Consider the following 19,067-nt stretch of genomic DNA (forward strand, 5'->3'; position numbering starts at 1 on the left):
AATTTGCTCTTCCTTCAGGAAGCCTCCCCAACTACTCTAAATCTAACTCCGCTGGATCTGCCAGTTCTCTTCCAGAGAAGTTTGAAGCGCACAAGTGATTTTGTAACATGTTCAACTTTTGCCTATCTATAAAACCTTTGTAAATGTATAGAATGGTGTGGTTATGTGTTTTCCCAGTATTCAACAGATATTTCCTGATCACCTGCTACGTGCCAAGCATTGTACTTGGTGCTGAGGACAAAGCAGTGAGCAAAACGAAGCATGGTTGCCCTGCCATGGAGCTTACCTGGTAGCATGTTGGGTGAGACAGAACGAGCAACCAGGCACTCATGGTGTGAACGGTGTGGAGTGGGTGGCAGGAGGTTTTAGGAGCAACATGGCAAAAGCACAATATCAGAGATGCCAACCGTTTATTGTTCCACCCAAACCCTAATCTGAGGAATCTTTGGTCCAAACAGCCATATTCTGTGTGAGCCACACGACCCCAGAATAAAGAAGATCTGACAAAACAGGCTCTTAGGTCAAGCTTAAGCAGGGAGTGGGATTGGCCAGGGGAAGCCACTGGGGATGTGAGGGATCCAGCAGACTTCACCACCACGAGAGGAGCAGGAGGGAGTCTCCTGGAGGTAAGAGTGCTTGTCCCCATGTGATGAGACTTCCAGGGGGCTAGGCCCGACAGCTGCACTCACTGGAGCATGAGCAAAGCAGTAGGCATTTGAGAAAAAAAGCAGAAGGGCTACATTTGGTTTGAACAGTGTACATTCTTCTATCCCGCCTTCCTTCTTTTTATGTCTCAGCTTATTCTCTCTCTTATTAAATTTTCTTCTAATTGCCAAGGAAAGGAATTTTCATGACAGAAAAATTTTCAGAACACTATAAAGCAAAAAGAGGTACATAAAAATTCTTCAAAGTTCCACCACTCCCATATCATTATTGTAAAAATCTTGGTGTTATTGATTACAATGAATACTTGTTGAGCTCTTTCTAGATACAAGGCACTAAGACTTACCAGGCGTTATTTTATTTAGTTCTCGTGACACTAGGAGGTGAGTACTCTTTGCAACTCAACCTGGCAGATAGAGGAGGATGTTGAGACATGGTCTAAGTAGAAGACAGACTGCAGCATGAATCAGGGCAGGTGACAAGCAAGCTGAATGATAGGCGGTGTTCAATTGTTGTTGTACATATTTATGGTCTTAAAAAAAGATCATAAACAAATATGGACTCCTGTTTCTTTTCACAAATATACTTTGAAGAAATTTTAAGTAAAATATAGTCATACTTAATATACTTTATACAGGTCAAGTCATGTATTTGTGCTGGAGAAAGTAAAAAATACAAGTGCTTGTAACAAAGAAAACAAAAATCATCTGTGATCCTCCCACCCGAAAGACCACCGTTTACATTTAGAATCTTTCCTCCATTCCTGGAATGAATTTAGAATTAGGGACATAGCTGCAGCTCCTAAACAGGCAACATCACCCAGGGAGCCTTTTAATGAGCTGGGAAGCCACATGAGCATGCACTGGAGGGTGTGAGTTACATTCGAGACCCTGAAGAACACTTGTCTGATGGCAGATGAGTTTGTTACAGACTGTAAGGTTAAACACTGCTCAAAGTCTTTACAGACACTCCGGTGGCAGCACAAGGGAAGCTGTACTTTCTCCCCAGAGATGCATGAGCTGGAGAAGTCATTTCCTGTCTGAGCCTCAGTTTCCTCATCTGTACAATGAGCTGCTACCTTTCGAAGAATGAGTGAATGCCAGCAGGGTTTCATTTCTGGGTTATCTGCTGCATTTTGGATGATTCCTGACACAGTTCCCACCTAGCTCTGGCACGAAAAACAAGAGGGCTGGTATTAATGAAAGAAGCTGGGGTCAGGGAACACCAAAGGCTTAAGGATGCCCAAAGGAGGGTGTGAGCGCTATTTCCCTGGAGGGCTGGGCCAGCCAAGCCGATTAGGGCCCCAGAGCAGCTGTGGGCAGAGGGAGGCCGCTGGGAGTGAGGGGATTCAAACAACTCTTTCCCACCCTCTCCCCCACCAGCGTGCTCTGTGTAAAAATTCCAAACTCCCAATCAAACCCCCATCTCTTTCTTCTTTCATTCACCTGCCCATCTTCCTCTCCTCTTCTCTCCTTTTCTATCCAAACTCATAATTAATCGCTCAAGGCAAAAGTAATGAATGTTAATTGGCCATCTGTAGGAAGACTAATTAAAATCTACCACGCTGGGGTTTCAAACATACCTATAGCAACGGAGTGAATCGGGAATGAGGCGACGAGGGACTGAGGTAACAGCTGAAAGACTGCAAAACACCATTGGGCTTAGGTGTGAGGGAACAGCGCCAGAGAGGGGCCGAGACGCTGGAGAGGGAGAGGGGAGAGAAACTTGCTTGATTTGTTCTTACCACTGCAGGGCCTGGCGTTTTGTGGCTTTCTGTTTTGTATTTAACAAACACATGTACACATTTCCTTCTCACCGGACGTGGTTTAAGGGGTGGCTGGAGTTTGTCGACACACGGTTGTCGTTCCTCGGCCCCAGGCCTGAACACACCCCTTTTTCCAAGTACACTTGCCCCATGTCAAAATCACACACACACACACACACACACACACACACCCCACACTCCCACATATGCTGGCTGGTTAAATCTCTTGCACAACTTTGCACAGGTTCAGGCTTGTCACATTATACACGTGCACATTCAGTTATAACCTGAGAGCAACCCAGCGACATGTGGTGACGCATAATCACATGTCATCATGTCTGCACACCGCTCTATGCATGTACGCTTTAAGTGTACAAGCCAACTGTCACACAGATATGAAAGTGGGTGTGCACTCACAGTAGTTTATACCTACACTCAGATTCACGTAATCGTCTTCTAGATACGTGCAGATAGATACCCAGGCCCACAGTTGCCTGCATATACTGTTACGTGGCAAGTTTTACATCAAGAGTTTTATACACAGGTATACTATGGTGACTTAGATGGTAAAGAATCTGTGTGAAATGCAGAGACCCAGGTTCAATCCCTGGGTTGGGAAGATCCCCTGGAGAAGGGAATGGATACCCGCACCAGTTTTCTTGCCTGGAGAATCCAATGGACACAGGAGCCCGGCGGGCTATAGTTCATGGGGTCACAAAGAATCAGACACGACTGAGTGGCTGACATTTTTCATGCATCAGTCAGTCAGTCAGTCAGTTCATTCGCTCAGTCGTGTCCGACTCTTTGCGACCCCATGAATCACAGCACACCAGGCCTCCCTGTCCATCTCCAACTCCCAGAGTTCACTCAGACTCACGTCCATTGAGTCAGTGATGCCATCCAGCCATCTCATCCTCTGTCATCCCCTTCTCCTCCTGACCCCAATCCCTCCCAGCATCAGAGTCTTTTCCAATGAGTCAGTTCTTCACATCAGGTGCCAAAAATATTGGAGTTTCAGCTTCAACATCAGTCCTTCCAGTTGAATAGTCAGGACTGATCTCCTTTAGGATGGACTGGTTGGATCTCCTTGCAGTCCAAGGGGCTCTCAAGAGTCTTCTCCAACACCACAGTTCAAAAGCATCAATTCTTCGGCGCTCAGCTTTCTTCACAGTCCAACTCTCACATCCTTACATGACATAAGCAGAGCCAAATATTAATACTAAGGTGGCAAACAGGGACCCATACATACTTGGCTGGGGGCCAGGGCAGGCCTATGTATGATTCATATGTATCCACATATGTGCATACAGAGGCTCCGGCCCCAGGAAAGAACACACCCTGAATGATGACCACTCGCCTTCTTGGGAACACAGGGCTGGAGCCACAGATGCAAGCACTCAGGCCTCATGTCCTTTTTCACTGCTTTGAGCAATGTAGGCACCTACAACCTGCCTAGAATGGCCCATCCAACCTTCGGGCAGAAAGGATGGTAGATCTTGGGAAGGAGGGAGAGATGACTTGGGAGTCGGGACTGGCTTTGAGGAGGCAGGGCAGAGGTGGGGCTGCTGACGAGTGGGATGGGTGGCAGGGCCTCTGGACTCTCCCTGTGTTGATGGGGTCAGTTATGTGGGTGTGGGGAGGCTTCCACCTCTGGGCCTGGCACTGTGGGAAGAGCTCTGACCTGGGGCGGGGTGCCTTCCACCAGGGCTCCTATTCACTTAGACTCAGAAGGCTGCCCTCCTTTCTGAACGGATTTGGAGGACTCTTCCTCATGACTGTAAAATCCCTTTATGACAAATGTAGATAAAAGCAGAAAGGAGTGCAAATGCACAGAAAAGAACTTCCTGACCCAGGGGCCAGAGTAAGAGCCTGGAAAGGGTCAGTGAAGAGAAGGGGGCCAGCCTCCCCTGCTCCCCACCAGAAAAAGGTAAGCACCCCGGGCCTTAGCCCACGCTCTCTCCTCAGGATCTGAGATTCTCAGACCTCTATGGCCCAGAGTCAGTGTCCCAGCACATCCCTATGCCCAGCGGGGAATCCAGCTGGGAGAAGAACCAGCCAGAGGAAGGCCACGGCTTTGGTGCTCCCAGAGGGAGCTGCAAGCTGGGTGCGTCCCTGGAAGTCAGGAGTCAGTCACTGAAGGGATCCCGGCTCTAGCAAAAGGCTGCGAAGAACTCCTGAGGTCCAGGAATGACGGACATACAGGAGGCCAACACTCACTACCACCCCTGTGGGATCCAGGGGGGTTTGGCCACCCTCCCTCCCTACCGACAAGTAAGGACACCCAGTGGCTCCAATTGCCTGGGGCCGCATGGCTCTAAGAGGCTAAACCAGGCCACAGAAGCCAAGCCCGGTACTAGGCCTCTCGGTGTGCAGGCCGGGAGAGAGTGGGCCTGCTTCCCTGGGTGTGGACTTCCTGGAGAGCCTCCGGGTCCTCGGGGATCTCCCTCTGCCAGGCTGAGGGCCTCAGCATTCTCTGGGAGGAATAGGCACACACATGCACACACTCTCACACTCACACACACAACCCTACGACAGCTTCTACATTTGGAGCTGACAGATGTGCAAGGTAACAGCTCGGTGCCGCCTGTGCAGCTGAGGCCCCACGTCAGAGTGGGATTATTTCCAGCGAGGCTCAGGGCGGCTGCATGAGCGCAGGCCCGGGTGTGTGTGAGTGTGTGACTGCGTGTGAGGGAAAGACAGAGAGAGTGTGTGTGTGTATGTGGTTTCTCTTACTCTCTCCTTCCATCTAAATCTGTCTCACTATGTTGCAAACCTTTCTCTGTTTTCCTCCCTGTGTTTCTGTCTTCTTCTTCTGTCCTGTTCATGCTGTCTCAGCCATTCACCCTTGCCGTCTGAGTTTTGTCGTCTCGACCTGGATGCTTCAGAGAAGAGAGAAGACATGCCTCCCCTCGACTCCCTCACTTAGCCCATCCCTTTCCTGTCACTCCCAGCAGGCCCCGAGGACGGAGTCTTAGAGAAAGCCCATTTCGTCTCAGAGGACGATGCAGCTGTCCCTGCCCTGCGCACAGGGCGCCTGCCTGGGGGACAGGGTGGTGGAAGCTGGGGTGGTCATGAGGCTGGGAGCAGCTCCCCGCCTGACTCCTTGCCTCAGGCACTGTCTTCAGGCTTGGCCTTCTTCTCTACTGAGCCAGCTCACCCCACTGCTCGTCACTTATGTGCAGGCCTCCTTTGCTTCCCAAATGTTCTATCTCCCTCTTGTTATTCCCAACTCCCAGCATAAGCTCAGCCTACCCATGGCCCTGGGCTGACCCCAAACCTGGACTCACAATGACCCTGACCTTGGCCACATATTAATCCTTAATTCTGACCTAGACTAACCCCAACTCTTGAGCCTGACTTTGTCTCTTGAACTTCCCCTTCTTTGAGGGGTTAGCTCCTTTGATCTCTGCTAGTATCACCTGAGTTTACAAGGTTCACAGCTCACCTTTTAAATTAATTAATTAATTTTCACAGCTCATTTTTTAGTACTGTAGCATTGGAGTGGGGACATACTTGGACCCACTGAATTGGAATCTGTAGTAAAGGAGGAACAATGGAGGAGTGAATTTTTTTTTTTTTTTTTTTTACCTTTCTTGGTGATTCTGACCCAGGCCAGTCCTACCCATGTCCGCAATACACACATGAGGTCTTGCCTTTAGGGATTCCAAGGGGGAATCCAAGGGGGTGGGGTTTAACCCCCACATAGGGAAGGTTGGGGTGGGTGGAGGCTTGACTGCCAGGCACCAGTCATCACACCCAAGCCCTTTTAAATGCTTCACTCTACCCCTGGCAGCGGGCCACTATGGCATTCACTTGCTCACTCATTCATTCATCCATTCACTCATTTATCATCAAAGACTCAACAAGGCCTCAAAGAATTAGGTCTGTGTAAGGTCTCTGGGATACACATAGCGCCTTGAGCCTTGGATCCCTGGGGTCAAACTGGGCCTTGGAAGGGCAGGACCTGACAGGAAAGGACTCCACAGCAGCTGGACCAAAACCTGAACCAGAGTATGGACCAGACAGATTTCCGCGGCCCCAAGAGGAGGCACGGGTCTCGAAAGTGGGACCCAGGCCCCTCTCTTCCCTTGTCCTGGGGTTGGGGATGGGGGACATGGGCCTGTGGGCTAAGAGACCACTAGACAGCTTGCAGGCCGGTCAGCTGAGGAATCGTCTGAGCCCCTGGAATCAGCTGGAGGTAGGCCTGAGAGGTGGATCCCTCAAAGGAAAAAAGAGGCTTCCTTTTCCCTTCCTTCCTTTTCCCAACCGCTTCCTGAAAGTCAAAGGTCAGGACTCTCTCAGCTCACACTAAGGGCAGTTAGAGCTGTGGGGTTGGGGGAAATGGGAGACAGAGGGGAGGGTAGGGGAGTCTTGCTGGAGTGGGATAATTTGGGGTGGGAGTGGGAAGGTGGGCTTTACTTCAAGTCTGGGGGATGTCCAGCGTTTAGCCCTGCCTCCCAGCACTGCAGGCAGAAGACCTTGGGGCTGGGGCAGAGAAGCATCGACAGCTCACTCGCTCCTCTGTCCAGCTACCCTCTAACCCCATCTTCAGTGGCCCCAGAGGCTCACAGTGAGTCCTCGGCTAACCTCCCCGCAAGCTGCCTGGTGTCTTCAGGCCCACGCCCCTCTCCGCTACCCCATCACTGTGTGATGCTGCGGGGGCCTCACCCCGGTGACTGGCAGTGCGTTCACCCCCATCCCTGCCACTGCACAGGACCCCGGTCAGGTCCTGTGGTGAGGGCGCAAGGCTGGGCACTGGGAGCGGGAATTACTGCACACACGTCTGCACAGGAGGCTGTGTTCTGCGGGGAGAGGCTGGGCGAGAGGAGGCTGGAGGCAGCAACCCCGAGCCCAGCTCTGAGGTGAGACCCCGGGGAGAGCGGGTGGCACCTTGCCCTAGGAGTGGTCCTGAGGCCAGGTAGGAACAGCTGCTCACATCCAGCCTTGGCCAAACAGTGGACTCAGGCACTAGGCTGAGTGCTAGGGGACGTGCTTCGCCCACTCAGGGGACAAAGGAGAGGAATTGGGGGTGGACAGGGAGCTTCTGACCAATCCAATCCCTGCTGGTCATGCTCATGGACAGAGGTGGGTGCTGGGGCTCCCTGGGGTGTGCCTGGACTATTCCCATCCCCCACTCCCACAGGCCAGCTGCTGGCCTCAAGCTCAGGGGTATTAAACACAAAACCGAAAAACTACCAGCTCATTCAGGCCACAGACAAAGAAACCTTGTTTGTCTTTAGGCTAATCTGAGGCCCGCCGGCCAGCAGCTGAGCTCTGGGCACGTGCAGGCATGTATTGTGTGTGTGTTCGAGTGCGCTCATGTGTGTGGTAGCCAAGGACAGGCCGTGTACTCTAAGAACACACATGGCTGCCCCTGAGGTGGCAGGAAGGCCTCCCTGCCCCAGGGGTGCAGGACCTGGGAGGCTGAGTCCAGCCCAAGAAGCAAGGCCTGGGAAATCCCTATGGTCAGAGCACAGGGATCACTACAGATGCCAGGAGGACCCACCGGGGAGAGTGATCCCGGCTCTTTTTGCCTCCCCAGCTTCCTGGGGGCCCCTGAGAGTCCAGAAAAGTACAGGCAGAGAGAAAGGTCTAGGGTTTCCAAGGCTCTCAAATCCCCCAACTCCGAGCTGAGAGAGGATGTCAGGCGTGGGAGTGCGTTGCCACCTTGTGGGCACATGTGGTACTTCTCCCTGAGTCTTGGTCAACCAGCTTCCTGGGGAGGGAGACAGCCCCACCACACATCATACATTTTGCTGGTGCCCACTGCCCTTACATTCCCTTGGGAGCAAGAGGCCAGGCGAGGAGATCTGTCCCACACTCACCAGACAGAAGTAGCCCAGGCTGGCCCAGCCCCAGCCCCAGCGGCCAATCTGAGAACTGCAGATGCAGCCTGACCACATTTGAAGCACCTTAGAGAAGAGTTTGCAAGAAAGAATTTTAGAGCTCATGTACTCTAAGGAAACTGAAGCCCAGAGACAAGCCCCTGCCCAAGGCCCACAGCATCTCTATCATAGAGGGAAGCAAGACTGAGGGTTCGACTCCAAGCCTCAAGCATTTTCCTGAGGGTCCGGTGAATCCAGGACAAGCTGTCCAGACAGAATCCTAGCCCGAGAGGCCGGGATTACAGGGGGTGCGGTGAGGGCTCTCGCCACAGGCCAGCAATGGAAGGGGCATCTGAGCCACACGATGAGGCTACGCGTGCTCTGGATCTTGAGTTGCTCAAGTCATGTCCGACTCCTTGTGACCCCATGGATTGTAGCCTGCCACGGTCCTCTGTCCATAGAATTCTCCAAGCAAGAATACTGGAATGGGTTGCCATTTCCTTCTCCAGGGTATCTTCCTGACCCAGGGATCGAACCCAGGTGGCTCCTTTACTGGGGACCCATTAGGGACACCCCATCTTGATATTAAAAGGCAATAAATATCAGCTTCTGCGGCCACCTAGTGCAGCGCCAGCACTGTGCTGAACAGTTACAAACTTTAGGTCATTTAATACTCATGATGCCCCTTTGAGGGAGGCACCATTATAATCCGCTTTTTTCAGATAGGGAAACTGAAACAAGAGGAGTAACCTGCCCTGGGTGGCAGAGCAGGGATCTGAGAACAGTGCCTTTGACTCCACTGAGGGCAAAGGCTCAGCTGGGTGAAGAAAGCGCATGAGTTGCTCCCTCCCTCCTAGGGAACCCAGCAGGCCGCTGCCAGCTCTAGCTCAGGGCCTGCCTCCACAGGGACCTGGGCAGCCTCTGGTTCCCCAGGAGGCATGGCTTCAGTGCGCCCTCTGCTGTGCACGAGGAGGAACAAAGAGATCTGTCCAGCAATCAGAGGCAGGGCTGAGGCCCGAGACGGCTGGCAGGGACCATGGTCTCTCTGACCGAACAAGGAGCAGGGACAGAGGGCTGCCTGGCTGTAGACCACCACCACCGCAGAGCTCTCAGCCTGGCCCACACCTACTCATCTGCAGAAGCACACCCTTGGTTTCTCAGGGTTTTTCCCTCTTAGAATCTTGTCTACCTTCCACAAAGGCATGTTGGTCCTATGTCCAATCACCTGAGGATCAGGTCTGTGGGGCAGATGAATGTTACCAGGAGGGCCCATGACAGATCCACTGAAGATCTGGGATCCATCCAGAGCACTGCCATGTGGGTAAAGGGCAGAGTTGGGAATCTAAGAGAGCCAGGGAAACCACCTTTCCCCAAGGGCGGGGGAGCTCTGAGTCAGGCCCTAGAGGCTGGATACCCTTTGAATAGGTCAAGGGTGAGGAAAGGGTAAAAGACTAGGGTAACAATAGGCATAAAGGAGGCACAGGTGTCTGGGCCAGTCACCTAGGACAACTTTGTTTGAACCTGGGTTTGCTACTGAGGGGCGCTCTGTGAGAAGAGGCAGACAGCCCCAAGACGCCCCAGGACATGAGGGCAACACCCCAAGTTTGGATTAACTGCCTCAGGAACACCCCTTGGGTCGAGGAAACCAGGGAGTTAGTCATAGGACCTGTATCAAAACAGAAAGCAGGTATTAACAAAGGACAATCCACATTTTATTTGTATTTGCCTTTAACATGTACAAAACTCTCAGGCTCCTTTCCCCCATCTGGTGGATAGACAGCAGATTCTGGAGGGAGGAAGCATCAGAATGAGGACAGAGAGTTCAAGTGAAGGTCTTGCTACCCTGGGCAAAGAGCATCCCTGTGGGCTGGGACTTGCGCTGTCCTCCTATCCCTCCAGGCCATCTGTCAATCTACGTGGGTCCTCCTGTTTGACACTAGCTCATCCCTCCTTCCCCATGGACTGTCATGGGCCAGAGATCCATCCTTCTTTTCTCAGTGTTTTTAGCTTCCTGTCCTAGTTTTCCCATCCTTAAAACTCTATTTCTAGGGAGAAAGAACACCAACAGCCATAACTTGTCTCTCCCAAGTTCACTCCTAACTCAGGGTGGTCAATACAGATATCTGAAAACTGGGAACTGCAGCCACCCAGGGCTCTCACAGTTGGTTGGATCTGAGGGCAGGGCAGTAAGCACAAGTGCTTATCTGTGTAAGGCAGGGTTGGCAGCGCCACTGTGGCAGCATGTAGGGAGGCACAGGGCTCCTGGGTGTGCCTGTAAGAGGGGGAAGAGAGCCCCTAAAACCAAGGGCATGGTCTTATTCATCGTAGAAGTCAATATGGGCTCCAGACTTGAACTTGTCATTTTGCAGCAAGCTCACAAGTTTCTGGGCTGATATCTTGCAATCCACAAGTTCCCCCTTTCTCTTCAGCTCCTGCAGGCTTTTTCGCAAGTCTGGGTCCACAGAGGTCTCCCGGGCTAACTGCTGCATGTCAGTGTCCAGGGGACCTAGGGGATGAAGAGCAGAAGATGAGGGGACATGGCTGAGGCAGGGGCCCCTGATCTATGTGTGGAGTTGGGTGGAGTCAGGTCTGGCCAGAGGCAACACCTCACCTTGGCTGACACGTGGTCAGCATCACCAAAGGCTCCACACTTCATTATCGAGCTCCAGACTCATCCTATGTCCACTGAACACGGTCCCCTTAGACTACCAAATCTACAGATTCACGCTACCCCATCACTCCCCCTCAAAGTCCCAGAGCAGAGAGAGACACCCTCCCTGTGGGAGGAGAATGAAGTGAGCAACCAACTTCTCAAGGGCTCCCGAGCCAGCCTGCTCCAGCACCAGGTCAACTCCCATGGCTGTAGGTGGTTCCCTGTGCGTTCCCAAAAAGTCTACAAACAATAGGTGCTGGAGAGGCTGTGGAGAAAAGGGAACGCTCTGCACTGTTGGTGGGAATGTAAATTGATACAGCCACTATGGAAGACGGTGTGGAGATTCCTTAAAAAACTAGGAATAAAACCACCATATGACCCAGCAGCTAAAGTAATGCTAGTAAAGTAATGCTCAATATTCTCCAAGCCAGGCTTTAGCAATACATGAACTGTGAACTTCCAGATGTTCAAGCTGGTTTTAGAAAAGGCAGAGGAACCAGAGATCAAATTGCCAACATCCGCTGGATCATGGAAAAAGCAAGAGAGTTCCAGAAAAACATCTATTTCTGCTTTATTGACTATGCCAAAGCCTTTGACTGTGTGCATCACAATAAACTGTGGAAAATTCTGAAAGATATAGGAATACCAGACCACCTGACCTGCCTCTTGAGAAACCTGTATGCAGGTCAGGAAGCAACAGTTAGAACTGGACATGGAACAACAGACTGGTTCCAAATAGGAAAAGGAGTACATCAAGGCTGTATATTGTCACCCTGCTTATTTAACTTCTATGCAAAGTACATCATGAGAAACACTGGGCTGAAAGAAGCACAAGCTGGAATCAAGATCGCTGGGAGAAATATCAATAACCTCAGATATGCAGATGACACCACCCTTATGGCAGAAAGTGAAGAGGAACTCAAAAGCCTCTTGATGAAGGTGAAAGAGGAGAGTGAAAAAGTTGGCTTAAAACTCAACATTCAGAAAACTAAGATCATGGCATCTGGTCCCATCACTTCATGGGAAATAGATGGGGAAACAATGGCTGACTTTATTTTTTGGGGCTCCAAAATCACTGCAGATGGTGACTGCAGCCATGAAATCAAAAGATGCTTACTCCTTGGAAGAAAAGTTATAACCAACCTAGATAGCATATTGAAAAGCAGAGACATTACTTTGCCAACAAAGGTCCGTCTAGTCAAGGCTATGGTTTTTCCAGTGGTCATGTATGGATGTGAGAGTTGGACTGTGAAGAAAGCTGAGCACCGAAGAATTGATGCTTTTGAACTGTGGTGTTGGAGAAGACTCTTGAGAGTCCCTTGGACAGCAAGGAGATCCAACCAGTCCATACTAAAGGAGATCAGTCCTGGGATTTCTTTGGAAGGAATGATGCTAAAGCTGAAACTCCAGTACTTTGGCCACCTCATGCGAAGAGCTGACTCATTGGAAAAGACCCTGATGCTGGGAGGGATTGGGGGCAGGAGAAGGGGACGACAGAGGATGAGATGGCTGGATGGCATCACTGACTCGATGGACGTTGAGTCTGAGTGAACTCCGGGAGTTGGTGATGGACAGGGAAGCCTGGCGTGCTGCGATTCATGGGGTCACAAAGAGTCGGACACGACTGAGTGACTGAACTGAACTGAACTGATGACCCAGCAATCCCACTCCTAGCTTGGTTTCTTACCCTGAGGAAACCAAAATTGAAAAAGACACATGCATCCCATTGTTCATTGCAGCCCTATTTACAATAGCTAGAACACTGAAGCAACCTAGGTGTCTATCGGCAGATGAATGGATAAAGAAGTTGTGGTACATATACACAATGGAATATTACTAAGCCATAAAAAGGAACGCATTTGAGTCAATTCTAATGAGGTGGATGAACCTAGAGCCTATCATACAGAGTGAAGTAAGTCAGAAAGAGAAAGAGAAATATCGTATAATAACGCTTATGTATGGAATCTAGAAAAATGGTACTGAAGAATTTATTTGTAGGGCAGCAATGGAGAAACAGACATAGAGAATAGATTTATGGACATGGGGAGAGTCGGGGAGAGGGGAGGAGAGGGTGAGATGTATGGAGAGAGTAACATGGAAACTTCATTACCATATGTAAAACAGATAGCCAACGGGAATTTGCTGTATGGCTCAAGAAACTCAAACAGGAGCTCTGTATCAACCTAGAGGGGTGGGATGGGGAGGGACATGGGAGGGAGGGTCTAAAGGGAGTGGACATATGTATACCTATGGCTGATTCATGTTGAGATTTGACAGAAAACAACAAAATTCTGTGCAGCAATTATCCTTCAATTAAAAAATAAATATATTTATAGAAAAGTCTACAAACAATAAATGTTGGAGAGGGTGTGGAGAAAAGGGTTAGAATCCTCTTGCACTGTTAGTGGGAATGTAAATTGATACAGTCACTATGGAAGACGGTATGGAGAGTCCTTAAAAACTAGGAATAAAACCACCATATGACCCAGTAATCCCACTATTAGGCATATACCCTGAGGAAGCCAAAATTGAAAAAGACACATGTACCCCAATGTTCTTAGCAGTACTATTTACAATAGCTAAAACATGGAAGCAACCTAGATGTCCATTGACAGATGAATGGATAAAGAAGCTGTGGTACATATACACAATGGAATATTACTCAGCTATAAAAAGGAATGTATTTGGGTCAGTTCTAATGAGGTGGATAAACCTAGAGCCTATTATACAGGGTGAAGTAAGTCAGAGAGATAAAGACAAATATCATATATTAATGCATATATATAGAGTCTAGAAAGATGGTACCAATGAATTTATCTGAATTTACCAACAGAGAAACAGACAGAGAGAACAGACTTATGGACATGGTGGGGGGAAGGAAGGAGACGGTGAGATGTATGGAGAGTAACATGGAAACTTACATTACCATATGTAAAACAGATAGCCAATGGGAATTTGGTGTATGGCTCAGGGAACTCAAACAGGGGCTCTGTATCAACCTACAGGGGTGAGATGGGGAGGGAGATGGGAGAAGGGTTCAAGAGGGAGGGGATACGTATATCTATTGCTGATTCATGTTGATATCTGGCAGAAAACAACAAAATTCTGTAATTATCCTTCAATTAAAATTAACTAATAGAAAGAAAGAAATGATAGCTGACAACTTCCCAAATCTCTGAGGAGATTTGTACATCTAAGTTTATGAAGCTATTATTTCAACCCCAAATTATCTTCTCCAAGACATCAGGACTAGATGGTTTCACTGGTAAATTGTGTCTATCTTTTATGCCAATACCATACTAGTTTGATTACTGTGGCTTTGTAATATAGTTTGAAATCAAGCAGCATGATGCTGGGGATCTTTGCTCTTCTTTCTCAAGACTGCTTTGGCTATTGAGAGTTTTCTGTGGTTCCATATATATTTTAGAATTGCTTGTTCTATTTCTGTGAAAAATGTCACTGGAAATTTGATAGAGATCGCATTAAATCTGTAGATTGGGTTGGATAGTATTGACATTTTAACAATATTAATTTATCCAATCCATGAACATGGCATCTTTCCATTTTATATCTTCTTGAGATTCTTTCATCAATGTCTTATGGTTTTTGGTGTACAAGTCTTTTATCTCCTTCATTAAATTTGTTCCTTGGTATTTTATTCTTTTGGATGCAATTGTAAATGGGACAGTTAATTTCTTTTCCTGATACTTCATTATTAGTGTATAGAAATGTAACTGATTCTTCACATTGTTTTCTCTATTAAGATGATCATACAAATTTTATCTTTTGTTATTGTGGTATATTACACTGATTTATTTGTAGATGTTGAACCATCCTTGCATCCCTAGGATAAATCCCACTTGATCATGGTATACAATCTTCTTTATTTTTGAATTTGGCTCACTAACAATTTTGCTGAGTATTTCTGCATCTATGCTCATCAAGGATTTTGGCCTATAATTTTCCTTCCTTGTAGTGTCCTTGTCTGATTTTAGTATCAGGATAAAGTCAGCCTCAAAAATTGAGTTTGGAGAGTGTTCCCACCTTTACATCCACTTATCCAGCATGTCTTCCACCTGCTGATATGGAAGCAGCCCTCAAGATCAATGTCCAGTTTAGCTGCCTCCAATAAAGCCATCCCTGGTCACACCACCAGAAAGTGCTTCCTTCTTGAACTCTTATAAGTTCACTGATTTTACTTTTAAAAAACATTTATTTATTTATTTGGCTGTGTCGGGTCTTAGTTGTGGCATGTGGATTTTCAATCTCCACTGCAGCATGCTAGATCTTTTAGTGGTGACACGTAGGATCTTTTAGTCATGACAGGTGTGGTCTTTAGTTGCGGCATGTAAACTTTCAGTTGTGGTATGTAGTATCTAGTTCCTGAACCAGGATCAAACCCAGGCCCCCTGCATTGGGAGCATGGAGTCTTAGCCACTGAACTACCAGAGAAATCCCTGTAAGTACTTTCTCACCTGGGGAACCACAGCACCCCAGAATTTGGAGTCAATGGACCTCATGGGCAGAAAATCAAGGAATCTTGGACTTCGAAGAACCACCCTCCTGATCCTCAAATATCTTTCAATCAAATATCAGTGCATCCCCAGTAAGAAGGGATTTGGTCCCTTTCCAAACAGCCCATTCCATCTTTGGACACCTGTTAGGACCTTCTTCCAGAGACTTAAACAAAAACTCAACTGGTCTCTGCCTTCATTCAGGCCCTAAGAGCCCCACAAAAAAGTTCAACTTTCTCACAATGTCCAAGGGAGCTCCCTGAGACGTAAACCAGTCACATGGCATTCTGGAGTTTGTTCTGCTCCTGACTATGGTTTCCACTTGCTCTCTGTTGCCTGAGTCTGAGGCTGAGCTCAGAGTGGGTGCTACGTTGAATGTCAGCTGCAAGAATAACCGTATGTATTTGGGAGGAAGAGAGGGAGGGCTGGGTCCTAGAGATCATGAGGAAGTAGACATGGCACCGATTAGACCTTGGAGGTGAGGCTTGATCGGGCTATGCTGCATCTGGGTTTTGATCAGGTTAATCTACCTCTTTGCCCCTAGGGTTCCTAGGGGAAAAGACTACTGGATCTCCACCTAAATTGCTCAGACAGCATAAACCATCTTCTAATTCCAGCAACCTCAAGCCTAGAATAGAAGCCTCACTCTTAAGTAAGGGGTATAGTAGCATCACGGTAGAGAGATGAGAAACCAGGTCAACTGTCACAAGGCACCCCCCTCCTTTAAATTTCATGAGAATGGGGTTCTATCTTATTTATCACAGCATCCCCCTGTGTTCCAGCACAGTTCAGCATGGGATGGTCAGCATTCAACAATGTCTGTCTGCTCTGCATTCAGCTAACATTCACTGCAGACTGGCTTAGTGGAGTGCTTTGTGAGAAGCTGGGGACAGAAAGATGAATAGTGCATAATCCCTGCCTTCAAGGCTTTCCTATGCAGAGAGAGACTAGACACATTAAGATAATACAGTATGATAAGTCCTATTTAACAAACGCTAACAATTAGATAGTCCTTCACAGTTTGGGATCACTTCTACAAGTTTGACCTCATTCAGTCCTACAAACGGCCCTGTGAAACAGGTAACATCTTCCCTATTTCACATGAAGAAATGAGGCACAGGCCTGGAATTCAAATCCTAAAATCCTAATCATCTCTCAGACTCTAATATCTCAGACTTCCTGTCCCCATCCTCAAGTCCAGGCAGCTCCCCACTCTCAGTCCATATCCACTAACTACAGCTTCCTGCCCGCCCCCCCCCCCCCGCCCCCCACCCCTCAGCCCTAACTTCCTTGGAGCCTGTATTTCCCTTAAGGAGTGATGGGTCATGATTCAAGGACAATATACTCTAAGGGGCCTTTCCTGGAGAAGACAGAGAGGGCTCCTAGCCCAGTCCCCAAAGGGTAAGCAGCCAGTTCTGAGAACAAGCTACTGCTGCTGCGAAGTCACTTCAGTCGTGTCCGACTCTGTGTGACCCCACAGACGGCAGCCCACCAGGCTCCTCAGTCCCTGGGATTCTCCAGGCAAGAACACTGGAGTGGGTTGCCATTTCCTTCTCCAATGCAGGAAAGTGAAAAGTAAAAGTGAAGTTGCTTAGTCATGTCCGACTCTTAGCGACCCCATGGATTGCAGCCTACCAGGCTCCTCCGTCCATGGGATTTTCCAGGCAAGAGTACTGGAGTGGGGTGCCATTGCCTTCTCCGTCTGAGAACATGGATGGCAGTAAAGCCTCACCTACCTGGGCCATAGCTCAGCACCCTCACGCTAGGTTCTTCCGCCGCCAGGACCTGGAACATCATGTTACGGGCAGCCTTGCCAGCACAGTACAGTCCCCAGCCCTTGAAGGGCTGCAGGGCACAGATGGAGGAGATGTTAACCACAGTCCTGCTGAGGCCAGGACTGTCCGGGAAGGCCTTCAGGACACTGGAAGTCAGGCAGAGCGTGGAAGTCAAGTTCAGAGTCCAGTAGTTGGTCACTTCAGTTGGGTCAGTCAGGTCCACCCAACGTTTGGATACATCTCCAAGAGTGCCTGAAAAACCAGACCTTACGAATCACCCAGTGCCAGGAGGGGTTTTCTGTTCTCCCAGCCCTTTTCAAATTCATTCAGATACCCGCTTCCCAACCACAGCTAAAGGAGTCTCTCTAGGGCTCCTGAAGATGGCTCCCTCTTCCCAGCCCTGCAGAGCGACATACCTGGGGAACCCCCTTACCCGACGCCTCAAACTGAGAACGCGCATGCTCTGCTCTGGGGCTGGGTTTAGGGGAACTCTGGGGGCCATTTGGATAAGTGGGGGAAATTTACAACTGCGGAGAGACTCCATGCCCTAACTCAGGTCTCCGCCAGAGGGCGCTGAACAAGAGGATCAGAAAAGTTCTACAGGCATTCTGGAACAAATGGCGCTGAAACAGGAAGGGGAGCGGGGTCGGGGGCGGGGGGGCGGAGTGAGAAGCGGGGAGAATGGGCCGCCCAGGCAGCAATAGGTCTTCCTCCACACCTCGCTGAAACTAGGACTTCCAGGCGTCTTTTCTGACTCCTAGGAGTCACCTTTAAAGTTCCAAGAAGCGAGGGAGATGAAAGAGAGGGAAAACACAACGGGACGCTAAGCAGTATTCCAAGCGATCACGGGCCAACGGGCGTCTTACCCGCATTGTTGATGAGCAGCACTCGCTGCAGGCCTTCGGGCCTGGGGAGGTCGCACAGAGCACCGACCAGTTGCTGCAAGCCGGTCTCGGCGCCCAGGTCGGCGGGCACCCGCACGATGCGCAGACCCGGCTGCTCGGCGCCCAGCTCGGCCTCCAGCTGCCGCAGGGCCTCGTCATTGCGGGCGCTTAGGACCAGCACTGAGCGAGGCGACATCAGCGGGGCCAGGACTTGGGCCAGCGTCCGTCCGAAGCCCCGAGAAGCCCCAGTCAGCACGCATAAGGTGCGCCCCAAGCCGCCCACCTTGCCGACACTGCCCTCCATGCCTCCTACCTGCTAGCTGGAGCCGCTACCGTGACCCGGCAGGGGGCGGGGCGGCCGCGGAGGGAGGAGGAGGAGGCAGCGCCCGGCGAGGGCGGGAACCTAAGGAGAGCGCAGGGGCACGCTTTTCCTTGGTAGCAAGCGGTTAAAGTGGAGGCGACTGCAAAATTAGAGCGCGAAGAGACTAAATCTGAGGCAGGCCCCCCACAGGAAATCTTAGCCCAATGCGGACCGCGGGCCTCATCCTTTGCCCTGCAAACCCATCAGTGCCCCTATGGAATTCATTCTCCTCCCGAGTTCAGACCTAACTTCCTTGTGTAAGTGATTAAGTGTTAGTCGCTCAGTCGTGCACGACTCTTTGCGACCCCATGGACTGCAGCCTACCAGGCTCCTCTGTCCACGAGATTTTCCAGGCAAGAATACTGGAGTGGGTTGCCATTTCCTTCTCTGGAGGATCTTCCTAACCCAGGGATCGAACCCAGGTCTCCTGCACTGCAGGCAGATTTTTTTTACCGACTGAGCTACATGGGAAACCCAGTTTAAGTGATTACCTCCAGGTTAAGCCATCTTGCTTCTTGCTAGACACCTCTGCACGTGCCAGTGTAGGGACTGGGGTCCCTACTAATGTTATAGCCACGCGTTTGCAGATAGAGGAGTGCAGCTTATTACACCAGCGGGCCCAAGGCC

General features: G+C 49.8%; 1 protein-coding gene across 1 annotated transcript; it reads right to left on the reverse strand.

The window, feature by feature from the left end:
* Window positions 1-9,943: 9,943 nt before the first annotated feature.
* On the reverse strand, window positions 9,944-18,625 carry SPR (sepiapterin reductase). Its single transcript, XM_055539075.1, has 3 exons — window positions 18,062-18,625; window positions 17,157-17,447; window positions 9,944-10,759 (listed from the first exon to the last, which is right to left on the reverse strand). Exons 1-3 carry the CDS (start codon window positions 18,381-18,383, stop codon window positions 10,569-10,571), a joined length of 804 nt encoding a protein of 267 aa, XP_055395050.1. The 5' UTR covers window positions 18,384-18,625; the 3' UTR covers window positions 9,944-10,568.
* Window positions 18,626-19,067: the final 442 nt, after the last annotated feature.

The sequence above is a fragment of the Bubalus kerabau genome, chromosome 11 (genome assembly GCF_029407905.1).
Source record: "Bubalus kerabau isolate K-KA32 ecotype Philippines breed swamp buffalo chromosome 11, PCC_UOA_SB_1v2, whole genome shotgun sequence".
Taxonomy (NCBI): domain Eukaryota; kingdom Metazoa; phylum Chordata; class Mammalia; order Artiodactyla; family Bovidae; genus Bubalus; species Bubalus kerabau.

What these genes read in the sequence shown, in the direction of transcription:
- SPR (XM_055539075.1), bottom strand. Translation starts at nt 18,383, where the DNA reads ATGGAGGGCAGTGTCGGCAAGGTGGGCGGCTTGGGGCGCACCTTATGC. An exon ending in GCTGCTCATCAACAATGCGG is followed by an intron (nt 17,448 to 18,061) that starts GTAAGACGCCCG and finishes CTGGTTTTTCAG; the next exon opens with GCACTCTTGGAGATGTATCC. An exon ending in GGTGCTGAGCTATGGCCCAG is followed by an intron (nt 10,760 to 17,156) that starts GTAGGTGAGGCT and finishes TTCATCCCCTAG; the next exon opens with GTCCCCTGGACACTGACATG.